Below are 16,558 nucleotides of genomic sequence, written 5' to 3' on the forward strand. Positions count from 1 at the left end.
GATCTGTAATAATCTATATATAATGCCTGTTCTATATACCTCCAGGCCTGTAATCTGCATTTAGGGGAAGAAAGCATCTGAGCTATTAACTTGGTCAATGTTGGCATCATATGCTTTGGAAGTTTTGATGTTGGCCGCTAAGGTGGAATGCTGATAGGTTTGCTCAGAAGTCTCATCGATCCAACCACAAACGATAGAAAGGTGAACAATGTGATGGGATCCTCCATGAATTAGAACCTTTCAATGTGTTTTGGATGGTCGCGATCGTTCGATAGCCTTCATCGAGATTTGCGATGAGGTAGGAACCATTGGATTGAGCGTTTGGAGATTACAAGCAATGGAGAGTAACCCTACGGTTATATGATTTCTCCGTATGGAGGTGTACGGTTCGATCCCTTTACGCATCTCAAAGCATGATGTACACAAATCTCGAAGTGTAATTTTTACTTTAATTCATAAAAACATAGAAAAATAATTATTATAAAAGCCATCCGGGAGTTGACAGATCAGCAGCTGAAGTCAAAGTCAACGTCGTCGTGTCGTTTCCCAGACTCATCGGGCGAGGGTCCGGGAACGCCCCGCCATCCGACCGGAGGGCGGATTCTCTCCGACAGAGTTGGCCACCGCAAACGCCGGTCCTCGTATATAAACCATCGATATATCAGGTCCCACCTGTCCTTTCCTGTATCAGCCGTAGATGATCAACGGGGTTCCGATCGCAACTGGAGGGGATACCGATCGAACCAACCCCCGGGCCCACTCCACTGTCGAGGGTATTTTCGTAATACTATGTTCGCTACCCCGCACCCATTTATTCTGTTCTTACTGATTTATAGTGCATAGTTCTTGGTGGTTTGGATCCGTTCCCCGACACCGTCCTAGCTGCCCGCCGGCCGATCCGCGGTTCCTCATCCTCGATCCCAAACACTTCTTCAAACCCTAACATCCGGTCCTGATTCGCAGGAAAAATCGATTCCTTTGGCCGGATTTCGTTGGACTCTGATGGTATAAAGAGCATGGTAATGCTTCATCTTTTGCCTCCTCTTCAAGATTCGGCATACGTCGCTGTAATCTTATTTTTTTTTTTACCATGTCTTCTTAACTAGTTTGGTTGGACAGCTAGTTGGCTGACTGTTGTCTTATAGTTAGCAATCAGTCCAAGAAATTCCTGCAATTTTCTTTTGGTTGGGTCAGGTTTTGTCCATTTGGATGACCTTGCAAATCTTAGTTAGTTAGTTACATTACTTCGTCTTGATTGTGGAGTGAAAAATTGTTTTTCGGTGAATTTAGTTGTGATGGACGGTACGGTACATAAGGTTCATCAAAGCCCTAGCAAGTAATAAACAGAATCTCCGAGTTAGATGCTTAAAATTATTATGTTGAAACGCGAAATAGACAGAATGCTATGTATTTATGTATTCAGTTTTGAGGTTTTATTATATAGGTGATATTCAACCTTTGTGCAATACCATTCTCATAGGTCGTGATAGGTTGCTTGCCATTTTAACAGTGGGAAGATAGAAAATTCAGCAAAATTTGTCTTCTAAGGAATTGCTTATTAGTATCTTTCTCTATGGGCACAGATCTCGAAATTGCTGAAGACACGTTTTAGTTATGCACACCCTCATACAAGTTGTTAGATGGGATGTTGTAACCAATTGGTGAGGCATTGTAGAATACTGTGCTAACACTGGTGTGCCAGCAAAAAGACAGAATAAAAGACAAAAAAGGATTCAAGGAGTGAGATCACATTTAGTATTGAGGAGGTTCACACATCCAGTGAGATCACATTTTGCCACAAGGAAGCAAAGAAGAAAATGATCCAAGTCTTTGATGACTGTCTTAAAGGCAAGCAAGCTAGCTAGACACATTTTTATTACTTTCTTATTATATCAATCTTAACTCCTGAAGTGCTGAATTTAGTCAGCTCAATAGCTAGAACCTAGTGAAGGCTTCTTTTTTTAATGCTTGTTAAGTCAATGCAGCTATATGTAGGACTAAGTTTCTCTTCATAAGAATGCAGAAGATTGCTTTGGAATATATGTAAAAAAATATTTGTTCATATGACATCACAATTAGACGCACAATGGTTGGAGAGTTGGAGGGCTAATGTCTCATAAGAAGCCAAAGACCACTCTCCTCCCAAAGGTGCCTTTTTCAGTCCATCCGAAAAGATAAGATTATGTAGGACCCATCCCAAAGTTGACAATTTTTCATTGGTTGGAGTACTCGTACCCGTGATGACTAGTGATGGATTTCATCAGCTGATGCCTACCTTAGGACATGAAGAGACTCTAACCTCCAGTTGGAGGCCTTGCTAAGGCCACATTCAGTCCAACAGTAGTAAAGGTTAAAGGCACTTTCTAGGGTTCACCCTGGAAGTGCAAAAACTTGCAGGGCCTACCTAGAATAGAAAATTTCTTACAGTTCAGAGTACTCACATTGGTGATGGTCAGTGATGGATCTTGTTAGCCTATTACACTGATTTATGATGCTGTGGATAAACTGCCTAAGACATGTATGCTTCATGTATGATAAGAGCCTCAAGTTGCAAGAAGAAATCAAGATGACCGAGTTTCATTTGTAGTCTAAAAGACATAAAACCATGAATTTTGGCCTGTAGGGACAAATAACAAGACATTAACCAAAAAAAATTTCTTTCATTAATTATGTGCATAGTTTATGTGTCAAGGTCCTTAACTAGTAAGATAACACAAAAATGAATAAATTAACGTAAGAAAAGAATATCATTTGCAATCTATTACAGTGCATATTGGACTTGATTTGAGTCCCAACACGACTTAATGAAGCCAAGTTCAGCTGCTTTTAGAAGATGGGATTTAAGAGGACTTCTTGTTCCTCTTCTGTACTTAATCAGTTCGGATGTAAAAGGGCAACTACTGGCTTCATTTGGTAAGAAATAAATATGGAAACTTGCTCAGAAAGAAAGACCAGCAGTCCTATTGTATTTAATGGTCAGATTGGACATTGATTTGACCTGATAGATAAGGAAAGGACACTTGGGTCAACACCTAGAATGAGGATAATTTGCCTTGACCTGATATTTGAAGTCCACAATGTCAGGAAGGCGTAATAGACAGATGAAAATCAGCAGTTTCACTTCAATCATTCTCTGGTGGTCTTGGTGGGTAGGTGTTAATGTTCCTGAACCACAGAAATTAGATGTCGAAAACCGTCTTTACCTTTTGACGTGCCTTGAAATTTCTTGATCCTTTGTTACATTCGACAGGGTTTAATTTGTGGTTGGATTAGTGGTTGAGTAAATTGGTTATGATAATTTTGCTAAGGCCTAAACCTACACAAATTATCAGATGACACTTAAACATGGTATATGGTTATCTGAGTTAGCAATAGATATTCTTCAATTGACTACCTTAATTACATCCAAAAGATCTCCATCCAGCCAAGAAAATTATTTATGTTTCAAGTATGAAAATATTTGAATAATTCTAGTGCTGTAATAACCAACATGCATGTTGAAATCATATGCTTACTCATCTTTCAAATTTTTATTAAATTATTTTCTTCTTAGATATCTTTAAATTTTGAAATATATAAAATGACATCCTAGTATGTGTCTCCATCTAAATGCTAAACTTTGTTTAATGGTTGGACATTGAACCCTAATGTTTCTTTAAGAATGTTGACCATTTCCGAGGAAGAAACCGAGGAACCACTGCTCCATACTTTGGGTAATAGATGCCAAGTTCTTATCATCTGACGACAATCCAGGATGTGGATAATTATTCACTATATGTTTTACCATTTACTTTGTGACTTTCTTAATATTCTCATAAAGAACAATCCAGAAAGACTCCTGATAACAGAAGGTTTTCTAGCTGGGAACTAGAACATTGAATCTAGTATATGTGTCATGTGAGGAACTAGAAGTTTGACAGTCAAATTCAAAGCACACTAGCTTCCTGAATAACTTTGACAAATGAAGTGACTAAATTATAATTGAAATTACCCATGTTGATGCAAAAGATGTTAAAATGTTCAGGCCCTGTCATGAAGCAAAAGAAAATTGTATGTTTCATTCTTGCAAAATGTTGCAAGTTTGTAACAACGTGTACAGTCATAGCATCACAAGTCTTATAAGTGCTTTAGTTTGGCTTCTTGATGCTCTGCCATTTTTCTTAACAAATGATGAATTCAAGTTTATTCTTTCACAATGTTTCCTCATTGCAACAATGACTTTTGCAGGAAAGGGAAGCAAAAAAGGAAGCTTTCAGGAAGTATCTGGAATCAAGCGGGGTGCTTGATGCTCTCACTAAAGGTTTTCCTTTGTCTTATTGGCTTCTTTTGATTATTTTTTATTCAAGATATTTTGGTAAACTCTAAGCAGTTGCCATGAGTAACCACCTTATCATTCCATGTAGTTCTTGTTGCACTGTATGAAGAAAATGACAAGCCTTCATCTGCCTTAGAGTAAGTTCTCTGGCCATTTTCCTTAAAAGCAGAAGAAAATTTGAATTGAAGAGCCAGCCAAGTTTAGATTTTTTGGAAATTCTTTTTACATGACAAGTTTATTCAAAGCATTCTTTATGAACAGGATTGTTTTTTTACTTTCCTTGTGTAGCATGGGCTACATTAACCAGGGATCAACTACTTTAGGCTTCAACTTTTGCTCCTAAGATATTCATAAGCTCTTTCTTCATGAATTAACTAACAATATAAAATTGCTGTCAGTTAATTTTGTCCATAGATGATTGCTTCAATGAACTTGAACTAGCAAAGTTTCTTCAGTTTCAGAAAGGAATTAGCATGTGGTTATGACATTAACATCTTAGCAAATTAGCTGCTTTATTTCACTTTACTCTTTATTCTCAACCTCTTTCTGTGACAAGAATGACTCTGTTGCAAGGAATAGCATAAGCTTGTGTTTTTCAAAGCATACAACAGAGCATGAAATGACTGCCTTTTGTCAGGTTCGTCCAACAAAAGTTGGGTGGCCCATCAATTTCTGAATATGAAAAGCTACAAGCTGAAAAGTCAGATTTGCAATTGAAATATGATGAGCTCTTAGCAGCTCACAGAGAAACATGCAGAGAGGTCAGTTTTTTTATTATTGTTTTCCTGTGTAGTTTCTGGAAACTCCTTAATTTAACTTTTGAACTAGTCTATGTGAGGAAGATTAACTGGCTTCCTTAATCAATTTGGCATTCATCTAGTTGCAGTTTATGATTTGTATGATATCTTAAATGCTAGACAAGTTAAGTAATGATGATTCAGTCATACTAGGAAGAAAATCTATGATGGCCTCTCAATTTTTTCAAAAGGGGAAAACAAATAGTGGATATTGCCAAATTGCAGGAAAGAATTGATGTATTGAAAATAAAATGTTTAGAGTAGATGCTTTCTTTTTGTTGTTCTGGTTGCCTCTACTGCATAACTTAGTTCTAAAATAGAATTAGGCAACCACGTGACTGGTTCAATTAGAGGGTTGGCTTGACATAGTGAGACCTATTTACTTATTCAGGTCTCCTAACTCCAGTGTTGACATGAGTCCAACAAATCTTTAAGATTTTTCTCGGAGTGGGCATGGCATGAGCAGTGAGACTTTCATATTTAAGGTCATATTTATAACTTGGGTAGTGATCTTTTTGCCATGTTAGTGTCTTGATAAATGACATTTCCATATAACAGACTTCAACATGCTAATTTCTTTTGATTAAGTTGTCCCTTAAGAATCATGACATGGTAGGAGAATATGCTAGTTCCAAGTATCCACTTTTGCCTTTTTTTTATGAATGTTACTTTCTCACTGCCACAATGTCAAATATCCAAGCAAGTCTACACAATCTAAAACCAATGTTTGCCTATCTCAATGCAATCAGTAAACATCTCATTCTTTCTTTTAGGGTCATTTTTCATGCATCTATTGTATGAAGGGATCTTATTGGCACATTCCTGGTAGTTGCTGCATTGGGAGGTATTATATGTGCATAAACAAATCTTATTTGTGTTCTGACGAGATTAAACTTGGAAATCTCTCCATAGATTGTGACAGAAGTTCAATAGTAGTAATCCAGAGACATTTGCAATTTTACCTACAATGAGTTGAAGTACTGAATGATAAGTGGACCTTCTTGCCACTAGAGAAAATCCTTTTATCTTATAGACACTCGGGAAAATCACGACCTTGAGTTCCACAATCTATGATGTGGCTAGTTTTTGTGCGATTCTTTATGGTTTTTCTTTCAATATCCAAAGAAAAATGGTCTAATTATCATGTTAGAGTTGCCATAAACATTAATAACTTGTATAGAGATCCTAACTGGCTAATTATGTAGAGGTTAACTCGTGTATAAAATAACCCTTATATTTTTAAAAACGTAATATATAAGCTTCTCCCATCAAGTTTGAGTTAATAGATGTTAAAGTCTGCTTACGTGACATATTGACTTGCAATAATTTATTAATATAACGACATGTGTAATTTAAATCTAAAAAAGGGTTAAGCTCTATTTTAACTCTTATGATTTTGGTCATGGACCTTTTAAGCTCGTATGATTTACTCGTGTCTAAAATAACCTCTACATTTTAAAAAATGTAGCATGTAAGTCACTCTCGTCAGGTTTGAGTTAATAGACATTAGAGTCTGTTTACATAACATGCTGACTCACAATAAATCATTAATATAATAACACATATAATTTAAGTTTTTTAAAAAAATTAGGACCTCCATCAATGGCTGGAGGAGGTGTCATCGTGGAAGCGACTACCACCCACACCATCGACCCACTGTTGCCTAGCAGGGCATCGTACGCACGCAGCCTCTCCCGTGCTGACGATGAACTCAAGAGCTTTCAGTCCTGCCTAATTTAGATGTGCGTCGACCAGTCCAACGCTAGGCATGTAATGGTCTCCTGGTCCCTCTTCCTCCTCTTGGGCGTCTTTATCCTCATCGCCACCTGCTCCCACCTGTCACGCCTACGATGTGGTGATCTAGCTCTCTCTCACCTATGCCTTCGTCCGTCGCTTCCACTTCCTCGATAAGCTCGATGCAACTACTGGTGGTTGCTTCCACGACGACGCCTCCTCTCGTCATTGATGGTGGTCTCAGTTTTTTTTTAAAATCAAATTACACATATCATTATATTAATAGTTTATTGTGAGTCAACATGTCACGTAAACAGACTTTAATGTCTGTTAATTCAAACTTGACGGAAGGAATTTATATACTACGTTTTTTAAAATGTAAAGGTTATTTTATATACTAGTAAACTATATGAGTTTAAAATGTTCATAATCAAAACCATAGGAGCTAGAATGGACTTTAACCAAAAGATATTTTTACATAATTATTTTATACTTCTAATCTAATTTGTACAATATATGTATTTTCTTACGAGACAAAGACTGCATAAGCAAAGTAAACGTGCTTTCATGTTTCAAAGAACATCCATAATGCAACTTTTATCATATGAACATTTGGAGGAAGATCACTCCTTAAAGAACTAGTGAATCCTCATTTATCAGCTACAACAACCATAAAAGCTGAAATTTCCCAGTCATTAGGGGTTGGCTACATATAAACAGTGGGGTTAAAAAAAGTTATAGGCTTTTTCAGATAACAACCCATTCTTCGTTGACTGCCTTGACCTAAAATAGGGTTTAAGAGAAATGATATGTTATTCATTGTGTGGACTATGATATTTCATTGTCATGTGATAATTTGCAGCTCGCGGATCTACGAAACTTGAAGTTGACAACATCGTCAAAGGAGAACACAGATGGAGATAAATTGAAAAATTGACTATGAACCTCCAGAGATGATTTATTTGTGAGTTTGAACAATAGATCACAGAAAAATAGAGAAACTGATTTCTTCGCATAAGTACTGATATTGAATACTGTTCATCACTGATCTACCACGGATGGATTCTCAGATTCGATCCCTTCCCTGTTAATTGTTCTTTAATTTTACAAGGAATGGAAATGGACACCTTTTATTTGCTAACTGGTTAATTTATCTGTCTTTATTTAGGGTTCTTGCATATAGAACCTCGTGTCTCTCATGTCGATAAGAAATGTGGCCTTAAAAGGTTACTACTACTGCTTATGATGTACCAATAATTTAACTATTGTGTTATCAGTCTTTTTGGCCAATGGACCAAAAATTGGATTACCAATTGACTCAAATCAACAGGTAACTCTCCATACGCAATATTAAGTCCGCATTGAACAAATAGTATGCTTCATCATAAAGTATATTCCTAAAATCTGGTACATGAGAGAATGAAATGTACCTTATCGATCTATATTCACTTATGGAGTCACTTCAAAATCTGTAACAGCTTAACAATGAAGGAATAAAACCTGTGACAGAAGAGAAGTTGGAAATCTTCATATATGATACAGATCGAGATAGGGTTCCAATTGCTCCCATGCTGACTCGGAGATTGAAAAGAATTGGGTGGGTTTGTATACATGTACATATTTATTTGTGTTTAATAACTCTTTAACACTATAAAAGTGCCAGCCAATGTGTTACTACTACATGGAAAACCAATAAACAAGCAGCTTTGCCAAAGTGTCAATTTTGCTATAGGGTTAAAACATCAAAAAGGACCATTCCAGGAAGAGGAAGGCTCGCAGAGAATGCGGATCATATATTGATTGTCAACCACAATTTGATTATAAGAGATTTTGGTTCAGTGACCGCCATCCAAATAGTGTTCTCAGTTCAAAGAGATGTGATGCCTAATCTTGATCGAGTCAGTTCATATCCATATCCCTATATGCGGCAAAAGAGAGCTCAACGGGCACATCCATCAATCACCCACATGGGCAAAATATAGACATCTGCAACTACTATTCAAAGTGAACAATGTGTAGAGATCAAACTGAATAATTATAACACAAGCTGCACAAGTGACAATGAGAGTAGGTCCTCAAAAACCAAACCCTGCATTCAGAAGCAGCTTGGGTGACTGAAAGCAAATCCCAACTATAAAATTGTTGTTCAGCAACTGCAAAGTTCTAATGGTTAGGTATCAGGAACAAGATTCGAAAATGGATCCATCCCATCAATCTTCCAGCAAATATAGTTAGTCTTCTTGCTGCTCATCATCCTGTCTCAAATTGTGCATCCCAGGCTCACAAAACATAACCTGACCGAAACTTACCCATCAATGTACTAAATCAGCAGGACCAACTCCTAACAGCCTTCTAGGATATGATGGGGGATCGGTTGCGTCCTGATCATGCACGAACCAATAACCATACAGAAGCACCTAACAAGAACAGGCTGCTGTTTAGCAACTAAAAATCCACCAGAAAAAAGCATATTAAGTTGTGCAGATAATGCACAATGGATCACAGAGCTAAAATTTTCAAGATGAATTCTGTAGGGTCCACAGCAAATGGCCAGACTTGATCCTTTACACAGTTAACATCACTGCTATGTTCCACAAGCAACCCTAAAATATGCATAAAGTCTTAAACCGTGAACATCAATAACCAGCATCATAGGATGATGGGCGCCCACCCCTAGTTGGTCGATCATAAGGCCCAGGCCTGTCCCTGAAACTTCCACTGCCATCATAACGTGCAGGCCCACCAGCCCCATATCTTCCGCTGCCGCCGCCACCACCACCACCACCACGTGGACCATCCCTCTCATAGCCACTGACACCTCTTGGCCCTCCATCTCTACTATAGCCACCACCACCACCACCACCACGAGGACCATCCCTATCATAGCTTCTCTCCCTGCTGTATCCATTCTGTGGGTAACGGTCAGGATGCTCTCCATACCTATCACCAGAAAAGCGATCCCTAGGAGGCCCATATCGATCATGATCAGAGTCATTGTCAAATCGATCACGACCACCACTATAACGACTGTCCCTGCTGTCAATACGATCTCGGTTCCCATAACGGCCTCCATCATAACGGTCATTGAAGCGATCTGGTCCCCCAATACGATCCCCACGGCCACGACCACCACCAAACTTGGGGCGAGAAGAGAAACGCCCATCACTGCCTCCCCCAGCCAAAGGACAATCACGTGCCCAGTGTCCAAGTCGACCACACTTGAAGCATTCATCAGACCGCCCTGCAGGTGGTGGCCCATCGCCACCACGGTAATCACCTCTACCTCCCGACGTGTATCTCCCACCATTATATCCATAGGCAGAGTCATCTGTGGTCATCTTAGGCTGAGCCTTATTCACTGAAATGACACGTCCATCCAGCTCACGCTCATGCATCTCACTGATAGCATCCTCCACTGCATGTGGATCAGAGAATGTAACGAATCCAAATCCACGAGGACGGCCAGTATCTCTCTCCAGCATGATCTGCACACAGAAAGACTGCTAAGAACCAACAGCAATTATAATGAAGCAGCAGCTTCGACTGCTCTTATATACAACATACTGCACCAGTCTCGTCAGACAAACAAGTCACGATAATGGCATATAACATGAAACTGGAATTACACAAAGTAAATCTTAGTGGGGATATGTTTTTTCTTCTTTCAACAGTAAAAAAAATTACATAATGGTTTATGACAAATATAGAAAAAATGTTAAGTGGAAACCTAATGACTGAAGAACCATGTTGTACTGCATAAATACCTACAGAATTAGAGAGTTGAACCAACAGATAATCTTTGTTTGAATAGAAATAATATCTAATGCTATTTGAATCCATAAAGGTCCTTTTAAGACCAAAAAGTGACAATTGACAAGAATGCTACAAAAAAATGTTACAAGAGTGCTTTCTACAGACCATATCACAGCATAAAAAATGAATCTGACGTTAGAAATGATAAGATTTATCAAAAATATAGAGAGGGGAAAAACTAAACAAATCTAATTTACCTCTTAAGGCAAATTGCAGTACTCACCTACATCATTATACTTCAATTCCCAATCCAAACAAGTTGATGAGAGAAATTTAGATGTAAAAATATTCTTTCAATGTTTCATATACATCTTTCTGTCTTATCATACATACTTCCATTATTAGTTTTCTTAAATATTTTGTACATAAACCTTTGTAATAGACTTCATACATAAAAACTTTTATCATTACCTAGTGTGCCTTTATGTACATCATATGTAGAAATATTATGTTATGTTTCATAATTTACACTGGTAAAAAGTTGTGATATCCTACTTGGTTCATGAAACAAATAAGTAAAGGGAATTGGCTATTCCATCCTTAATTTCAAGGCTGATGGCAAAACTAAATGCCACAACTTTCAGCAACTTTTCCTAACTTCTTCAAGAAATAATCAAACAACAATAGCACTTTGTCAACATAGATTTTAGATGTTTGAAAAATACAATCAGAAACTTATTCAAACTAGAAAAGAACCTTAGGCAGTTTAAAAGACCAATGTAGATGTACCCAAATTCAAAGTACAACAGACTCAGAAGCTGCAAGAGACATCAAAACTATTCATGACAAACAATTAAAAAGGAGACACTAATGAAGGAAGTGAATAATCATTTTATAACAGCAATACGGATCTCATGTTCATCTCACATGAAAAAAGATCACGACATAAAACCCATAATTTGAATGTAGCAGAAGCATCTTAACAATTAATTAAGCAATGGTGACACAAAGGTTCATACAAAAGCAAGTTCAGTAATGATGTTTGGAGTGGAACAACTCACCCTCTAACTTGTTCAGACAGTGCTACTAAGGCACTGAAAAAAAGAAGATGCTATTCAAAATGATGATATTAAGAAGCTATCATCACCAGGTAAAGATTTTTTTTTCTTTCATTACAAAAAAATAAGGAGTTAAATATGAATCATTAGAGGCAGAAGGTCCTACTCTTAAACGGAAACAATCAGAAGATTAAAAGAATTATATGTATGACAAGCAGACACAGACGAACATAATGCAGAAAGCAAATTGTAAGTTCTCTTTTAACTATTTGTAGAAGATGAATGTAAGTTGCCATCCACATGAAGTATACTCACCCAGAAAAACCAAGATAATGTTTGTAGACACGAAAATCTATAATCCTAGAGCATAAATTGTGCTTTATAGCAATTGTAGATATAAGCTGTGGCATCAACAAATTAGACTTACCAAAGAAAAAGAAACATGATTACATCCAAATTTATATTCTATGATGGTACTCTTACCTGATAGCAACAGAATGTACGATGATGTAAACACCATGTTACTCATCCAGACATCTCACTGTGATCTTTGTATTATGAGTCACAATCTACCATGACCAAAGTAATCCATACTGGTAAATTTTCATACATCTGACATGCAAAATATTCAGCAAATAGTAAAATCTTCATCTTACATCCTAAAGAAAACCGTGTTACCAGTGAAATGCAACCAAACAATAACAGATGAAACAAAACGGTTTCTTTCACGTGATCATTGGCAAATTTGATGTTGCAAATACATCAATCAACTCACTCAGATGACACGCTATTGTATGGTAAGTTAACACTTCATCAAATCATAAATTCTTTTGACACCTTTCCAATCTTGCAACACATCAATCAATTCACTCAGATTGCACACTACCGATATGGTAAGTTAACACTTCACCAAATCAGAAAGGGAAATTCTTTAAACACCTTTCCATTCCTTAACATGAGATCTTCCCAAACAGTGAAAGGAACAAACTCAGAAACAACTGCCTGAACAAACTGGCTCAAATATCTCAATTGATAAATCTTCCAACTGGCCTATATTAGCATGACATCTCGTGGTTAAAAAACCACTGCTGCTAACAGAAAACAACTGCAGCAACCCACAAAGCACTTTGTAAAGAATCAATCAAATGCATTAAGAGTTAAACAGCTCTGAAGATACATTCAGATCTCTCAATTGATCAAAGAAGAAGCCAGCGAAAAGGTAACTTTGGCATTACGAAGGACCAGCTTCAGAGAAACTTTTACAATCAGAGGGCACCAGAACTTGTCCGAACTCTGAACTAGTGATGTACAATGTAAAAAATAATGCTGATATCACATCCATGAATTAAGCTTTTGGTTTCCTCCACCAGTCACTATTGACCCACAAGAATAGATAAACTGCTGATTAAACCATTCACTCATCTAATACATATATTCTGACAGAAGGTGTATGGAAAAGGAAGAAAGCTGAAACAAATTAATGGCATCTGTGTATTATAAGACACCACATAACCAGCTATAAGCCAATTATGCAAGGAACAAAGGATCCAAGAGATAAAAAGAATCCAACGTAAGATGCACAAGACTGAGAAAAGAAGCTTAAGCATGACTCAGACAAGCAGCAGTTTTTTCTGCTTGAGAAGTATCCTATAAGTCTAGAGCTTGAAATGGTTAGGGTACAAATCCAGAGGCCAATAACAGAATCCATCTGACAAATTGTACAACTCAACATCTGTTCCATTTGCTTCTTTTTCTCTTATAACAATGCCCCATTTCACCATAGACCAAAAATCACATAAAAAATACAGCAAAAGAAGATAACCATTCAATTTCCAAAACTAGTGAAATTTCACATGGACCTATTAGTTTCATGATCTAAAATGGTCACCAAGAAGGTAGAGTTCTCTATTTGCCAACTTGTGTCTGAAGCATCTGAGGCAAGTAGGTCAATCTCCCCCCTGGCAGTTTTTTTTAAAGCTTAGAATGCAAAACAGCTTTAGAAGGTCAATATTAGGTCATATTAGGTGGCAAACCTTATGGAGAGGCTTCTTAGTTTTAAGTTGTGCTGCTGATATTCATGAGGAAAGTATTGAACAACAAGATCATTAAAAAGAAAAAACATCAGCAAATGGTGCAAATACAGATGCAATCTCTGTGCTTGTCTACATGCCAAGTCTGCATCCCTCTCTAAATAATAAAGCTCAGAAACCCTGGTGCACATTGCACAGATGGACGTATGAGAAATTTTAAAGCCATCATCCAATCCTGCCAATATCTCACTCTCAAATTAAGCAATTAACAGGCATCATGAAATTTCGTCTAGAAAATACTTGCACTGAATTGCTCAGAAGAAATATCAGAGACCAACAGATTTCTGACAAGGTACTGAGGCCAGTCATATCAAGAAAGAATCGAGCATGAACCTGAATCTTGGCAGAATGCATTCTTTTCTCCCTCCTGATGTATAACACTGGTTGCCAATAAGTAATCCAAGAAAACTAGTCAAATTCATCCACTCTACACTTTTAATTCAAAGTTATCAATTAAGCAACTTACTGAACTAAACAGGTCTGGCACTAGAACTAGAAGCTTCTTTTGGTAATCTGTTACACGGTGCAATGAACACTAAATTACGTGCCTATTCTCGGCATTTTCCTAACATGCTGCACAATGTTATACTCAAACACAAATATAGCTGAGACCCAAACAATCCAGCGAATGACAATCCAGCAAACAGTTTATTACATATACTCCTCTTAATTCAGTATTCTGGCCAACAAGGAAGCACCTCATTAAACGAGAAGCCTACATGATCACTAAGAGCAGTCAAAGCAATTTCTCTTATAAAAGGTTTCATAAAAGGGGCAAACTATCAAATATGACATCGATGAAGAATATCTATCAATGCCACAAGACAAACAATCCAACCCAAGGTATCTCTTCCAGGCTACTGAGGATTGACTCTTCTATATAAGAATTTCAAGCCTCAAAGGAGCAACTAATCACTGAGATGTAACCTCAACCAGCAACAAGTCATAAATGCATGAGGTGTCCCTTGTTAGTTAAAATGATGAACGCAAAATAACAGCATCAAACAGCAGTCTCCTCCAAAGGGACTAAACCTGGCAAGTGTCTATGGCTGCCCAGATAAAAAGAACAAACAACCTTTGTTTCATGCTGCCCAGATCTGTCGCATAGATATTGAACAAATATTGATAGCCACACAGAGCTGAGCAACCAATGGCATCTCACCATGCCCATATACATTGTCAGCCGGAAGCACACAAGGAAAAAAAAAACCAGGGAGTCAATGACGATAACAAAAATAAGGATACAATAAACTAGCATAAAATATAGAAATGCACATGAAAATATGCAACAAAGATGCTATTTTCACAGGAAGGAATGCAAACTGCCAGGACCTGCTCAATCTAACTGGTATTTACCAGCCTAGGCATGAACCGTCCCCAAATTTCCTAAAGACCCTGAGTTAGGGCAATCCAGTCCCGCCTGCGCTTAAGGGAGATCGCGTCTCCCACTCATGTCCGAACGATTCACTAATCTTAAAACACTTGCTTCAATTATTTTCTCTAAAAAGATGAATACAACAAAATTTGTAATGTCAATAAAATATTTCTCTAAACACCTTTAGCTTCCATCCAAGTTTCACAACATCAGATGCATCATAAGGAAAGCCTAAATCAATTGCCAGAAATATTGAAGGATGAGGGAGAGATCTATACTTGGGCCTCGATAACCTTCCCGAAGCGGCTGAACTCTGCCTCCAACCGCCGCTCTGTGGTGTCCCACGACAAGCCTCCCACAAAAATCCGGTTCTCTTCCTTCGCCGACATCTCCACTAGAAAACTTACCTCCAAAGATTCTACATAAGAGAACAACAAAACCCAAAAAAAGAGACTGATAAAAAAGAACCCTAGAAATCCGTCGGAAACACAAAGATCCAAACCAAATAGGTCGATCCCCCTCTGGAATCCACCGGAAACTGAAGAAGCCGACACCCTACCGAAAAGAGGAGCGACCGCCGCAGAAACCCTAAGGGGCCGATTTGAGACCGTGAGAAAAGGTGTCGAGTAGATCAAAGGCAGTTGCGATAGGATGCCTCGCGGTACGTGTTTAATCTTAAGGTGTTTCACAAATCTGACGGTTTATGATTCGGCTTCGGGTCCTGATCATGTTCGGATTTAACCACTTAGATTTGCTCCACGTTGACTCGATCTAAATCCATTCTCACTGTTAACTATTTTTGCTAATTTTTATGTATTTTTTGCTTAATTTTCAGCTACAGATAATAGCATCAGATTGTCTCGGTGCTCAGTTGTCTACAGAATATAATATATATATATATATATATATAAAATTTTGAGAAGGGTTGCAACGGAGCTTAGTGGCACGTTTGTTTTGATTACAAAATGTTAGTCGTATAATCGAATCAATACGATATAATTAAGAAAAAGTCAATAATTAAAATATCGATCATCTATATCGCCTGCAAACATTTTTTTAAATTCAATCTTAAACTTCAAAATATATTTGAAGATCAATTGTCAATCCTATGCTATTGACCATAAAATCAATACCATAAAAATGTAAACAACCACAAGAATGTTAATTATACCTTTCTTATTTGTTGTATAAAGGTGGGTTTATTCCCTCGATTTTGGAAGTAAAAATAACATTCCATCGGTCTTTGTTTTCGCCAACAAAGCATCATTTTCTCTCTCTACGGAGTTGAATAAAGTGTCATCTTTGATTCTGTAAACTTTATTCTCTGCTGGTTGAACTTCTTCGAATGGCTGCCTGGACGAAGAGCTGGGGATTTCTTGGAGGAAGGAGAAGGCATCCAAAACCAAAGGAAAAGAGAAAGAGAAAGCGGACGGCGG

The 16,558-nt window shown here is 37.6% G+C and overlaps 2 protein-coding genes across 5 annotated transcripts; one reads left to right on the forward strand and one right to left on the reverse strand.

The window, feature by feature from the left end:
• Positions 1–770: 770 nt before the first annotated feature.
• Positions 771–8,152, forward strand: LOC135581174 (uncharacterized). Of its 2 annotated transcripts, XM_065147938.1 has the most exons (6): positions 771–1,019; positions 4,228–4,300; positions 4,404–4,452; positions 4,953–5,076; positions 5,886–5,956; positions 7,709–8,152. In XM_065147938.1, exons 1-6 carry the CDS (start codon positions 1,017–1,019, stop codon positions 7,728–7,730), a joined length of 342 nt encoding a protein of 113 aa, XP_065004010.1. In that variant the 5' UTR covers positions 771–1,016; the 3' UTR covers positions 7,731–8,152. The 2 variants fall into 2 exon arrangements, with proteins under 2 accessions (XP_065004010.1, XP_065004011.1); XM_065147939.1 differs by lacking the exon at positions 5,886–5,956 and having other exon boundaries at positions 835–1,019.
• Positions 8,153–9,317: 1,165 nt separating this feature from the next.
• On the reverse strand, positions 9,318–15,761 carry LOC135581176 (glycine-rich RNA-binding protein RZ1C-like). 3 transcript variants are annotated; one of them, XM_065145713.1, is made up of 3 exons: positions 15,682–15,761; positions 15,401–15,540; positions 9,318–10,331 (listed from the first exon to the last, which is right to left on the reverse strand). In XM_065145713.1, the coding sequence occupies exons 2-3, from the start codon at positions 15,509–15,511 to the stop codon at positions 9,483–9,485; spliced, it is 960 nt and encodes a 319-aa protein (XP_065001785.1). In that variant the 5' UTR covers positions 15,512–15,540; positions 15,682–15,761; the 3' UTR covers positions 9,318–9,482. The 3 variants fall into 3 exon arrangements, with proteins under 3 accessions (XP_065001785.1, XP_065001786.1, XP_065001787.1); XM_065145714.1 differs by having other exon boundaries at positions 15,625–15,741; XM_065145715.1 differs by lacking the exons at positions 15,401–15,540; positions 15,682–15,761 and adding an exon at positions 12,141–15,382.
• Between the last annotated feature and the right edge of the window lie 797 nt (positions 15,762–16,558).

Source organism: Musa acuminata, chromosome BXJ3-4 (assembly GCF_036884655.1).
Source record: "Musa acuminata AAA Group cultivar baxijiao chromosome BXJ3-4, Cavendish_Baxijiao_AAA, whole genome shotgun sequence".
Taxonomy (NCBI): domain Eukaryota; kingdom Viridiplantae; phylum Streptophyta; class Magnoliopsida; order Zingiberales; family Musaceae; genus Musa; species Musa acuminata.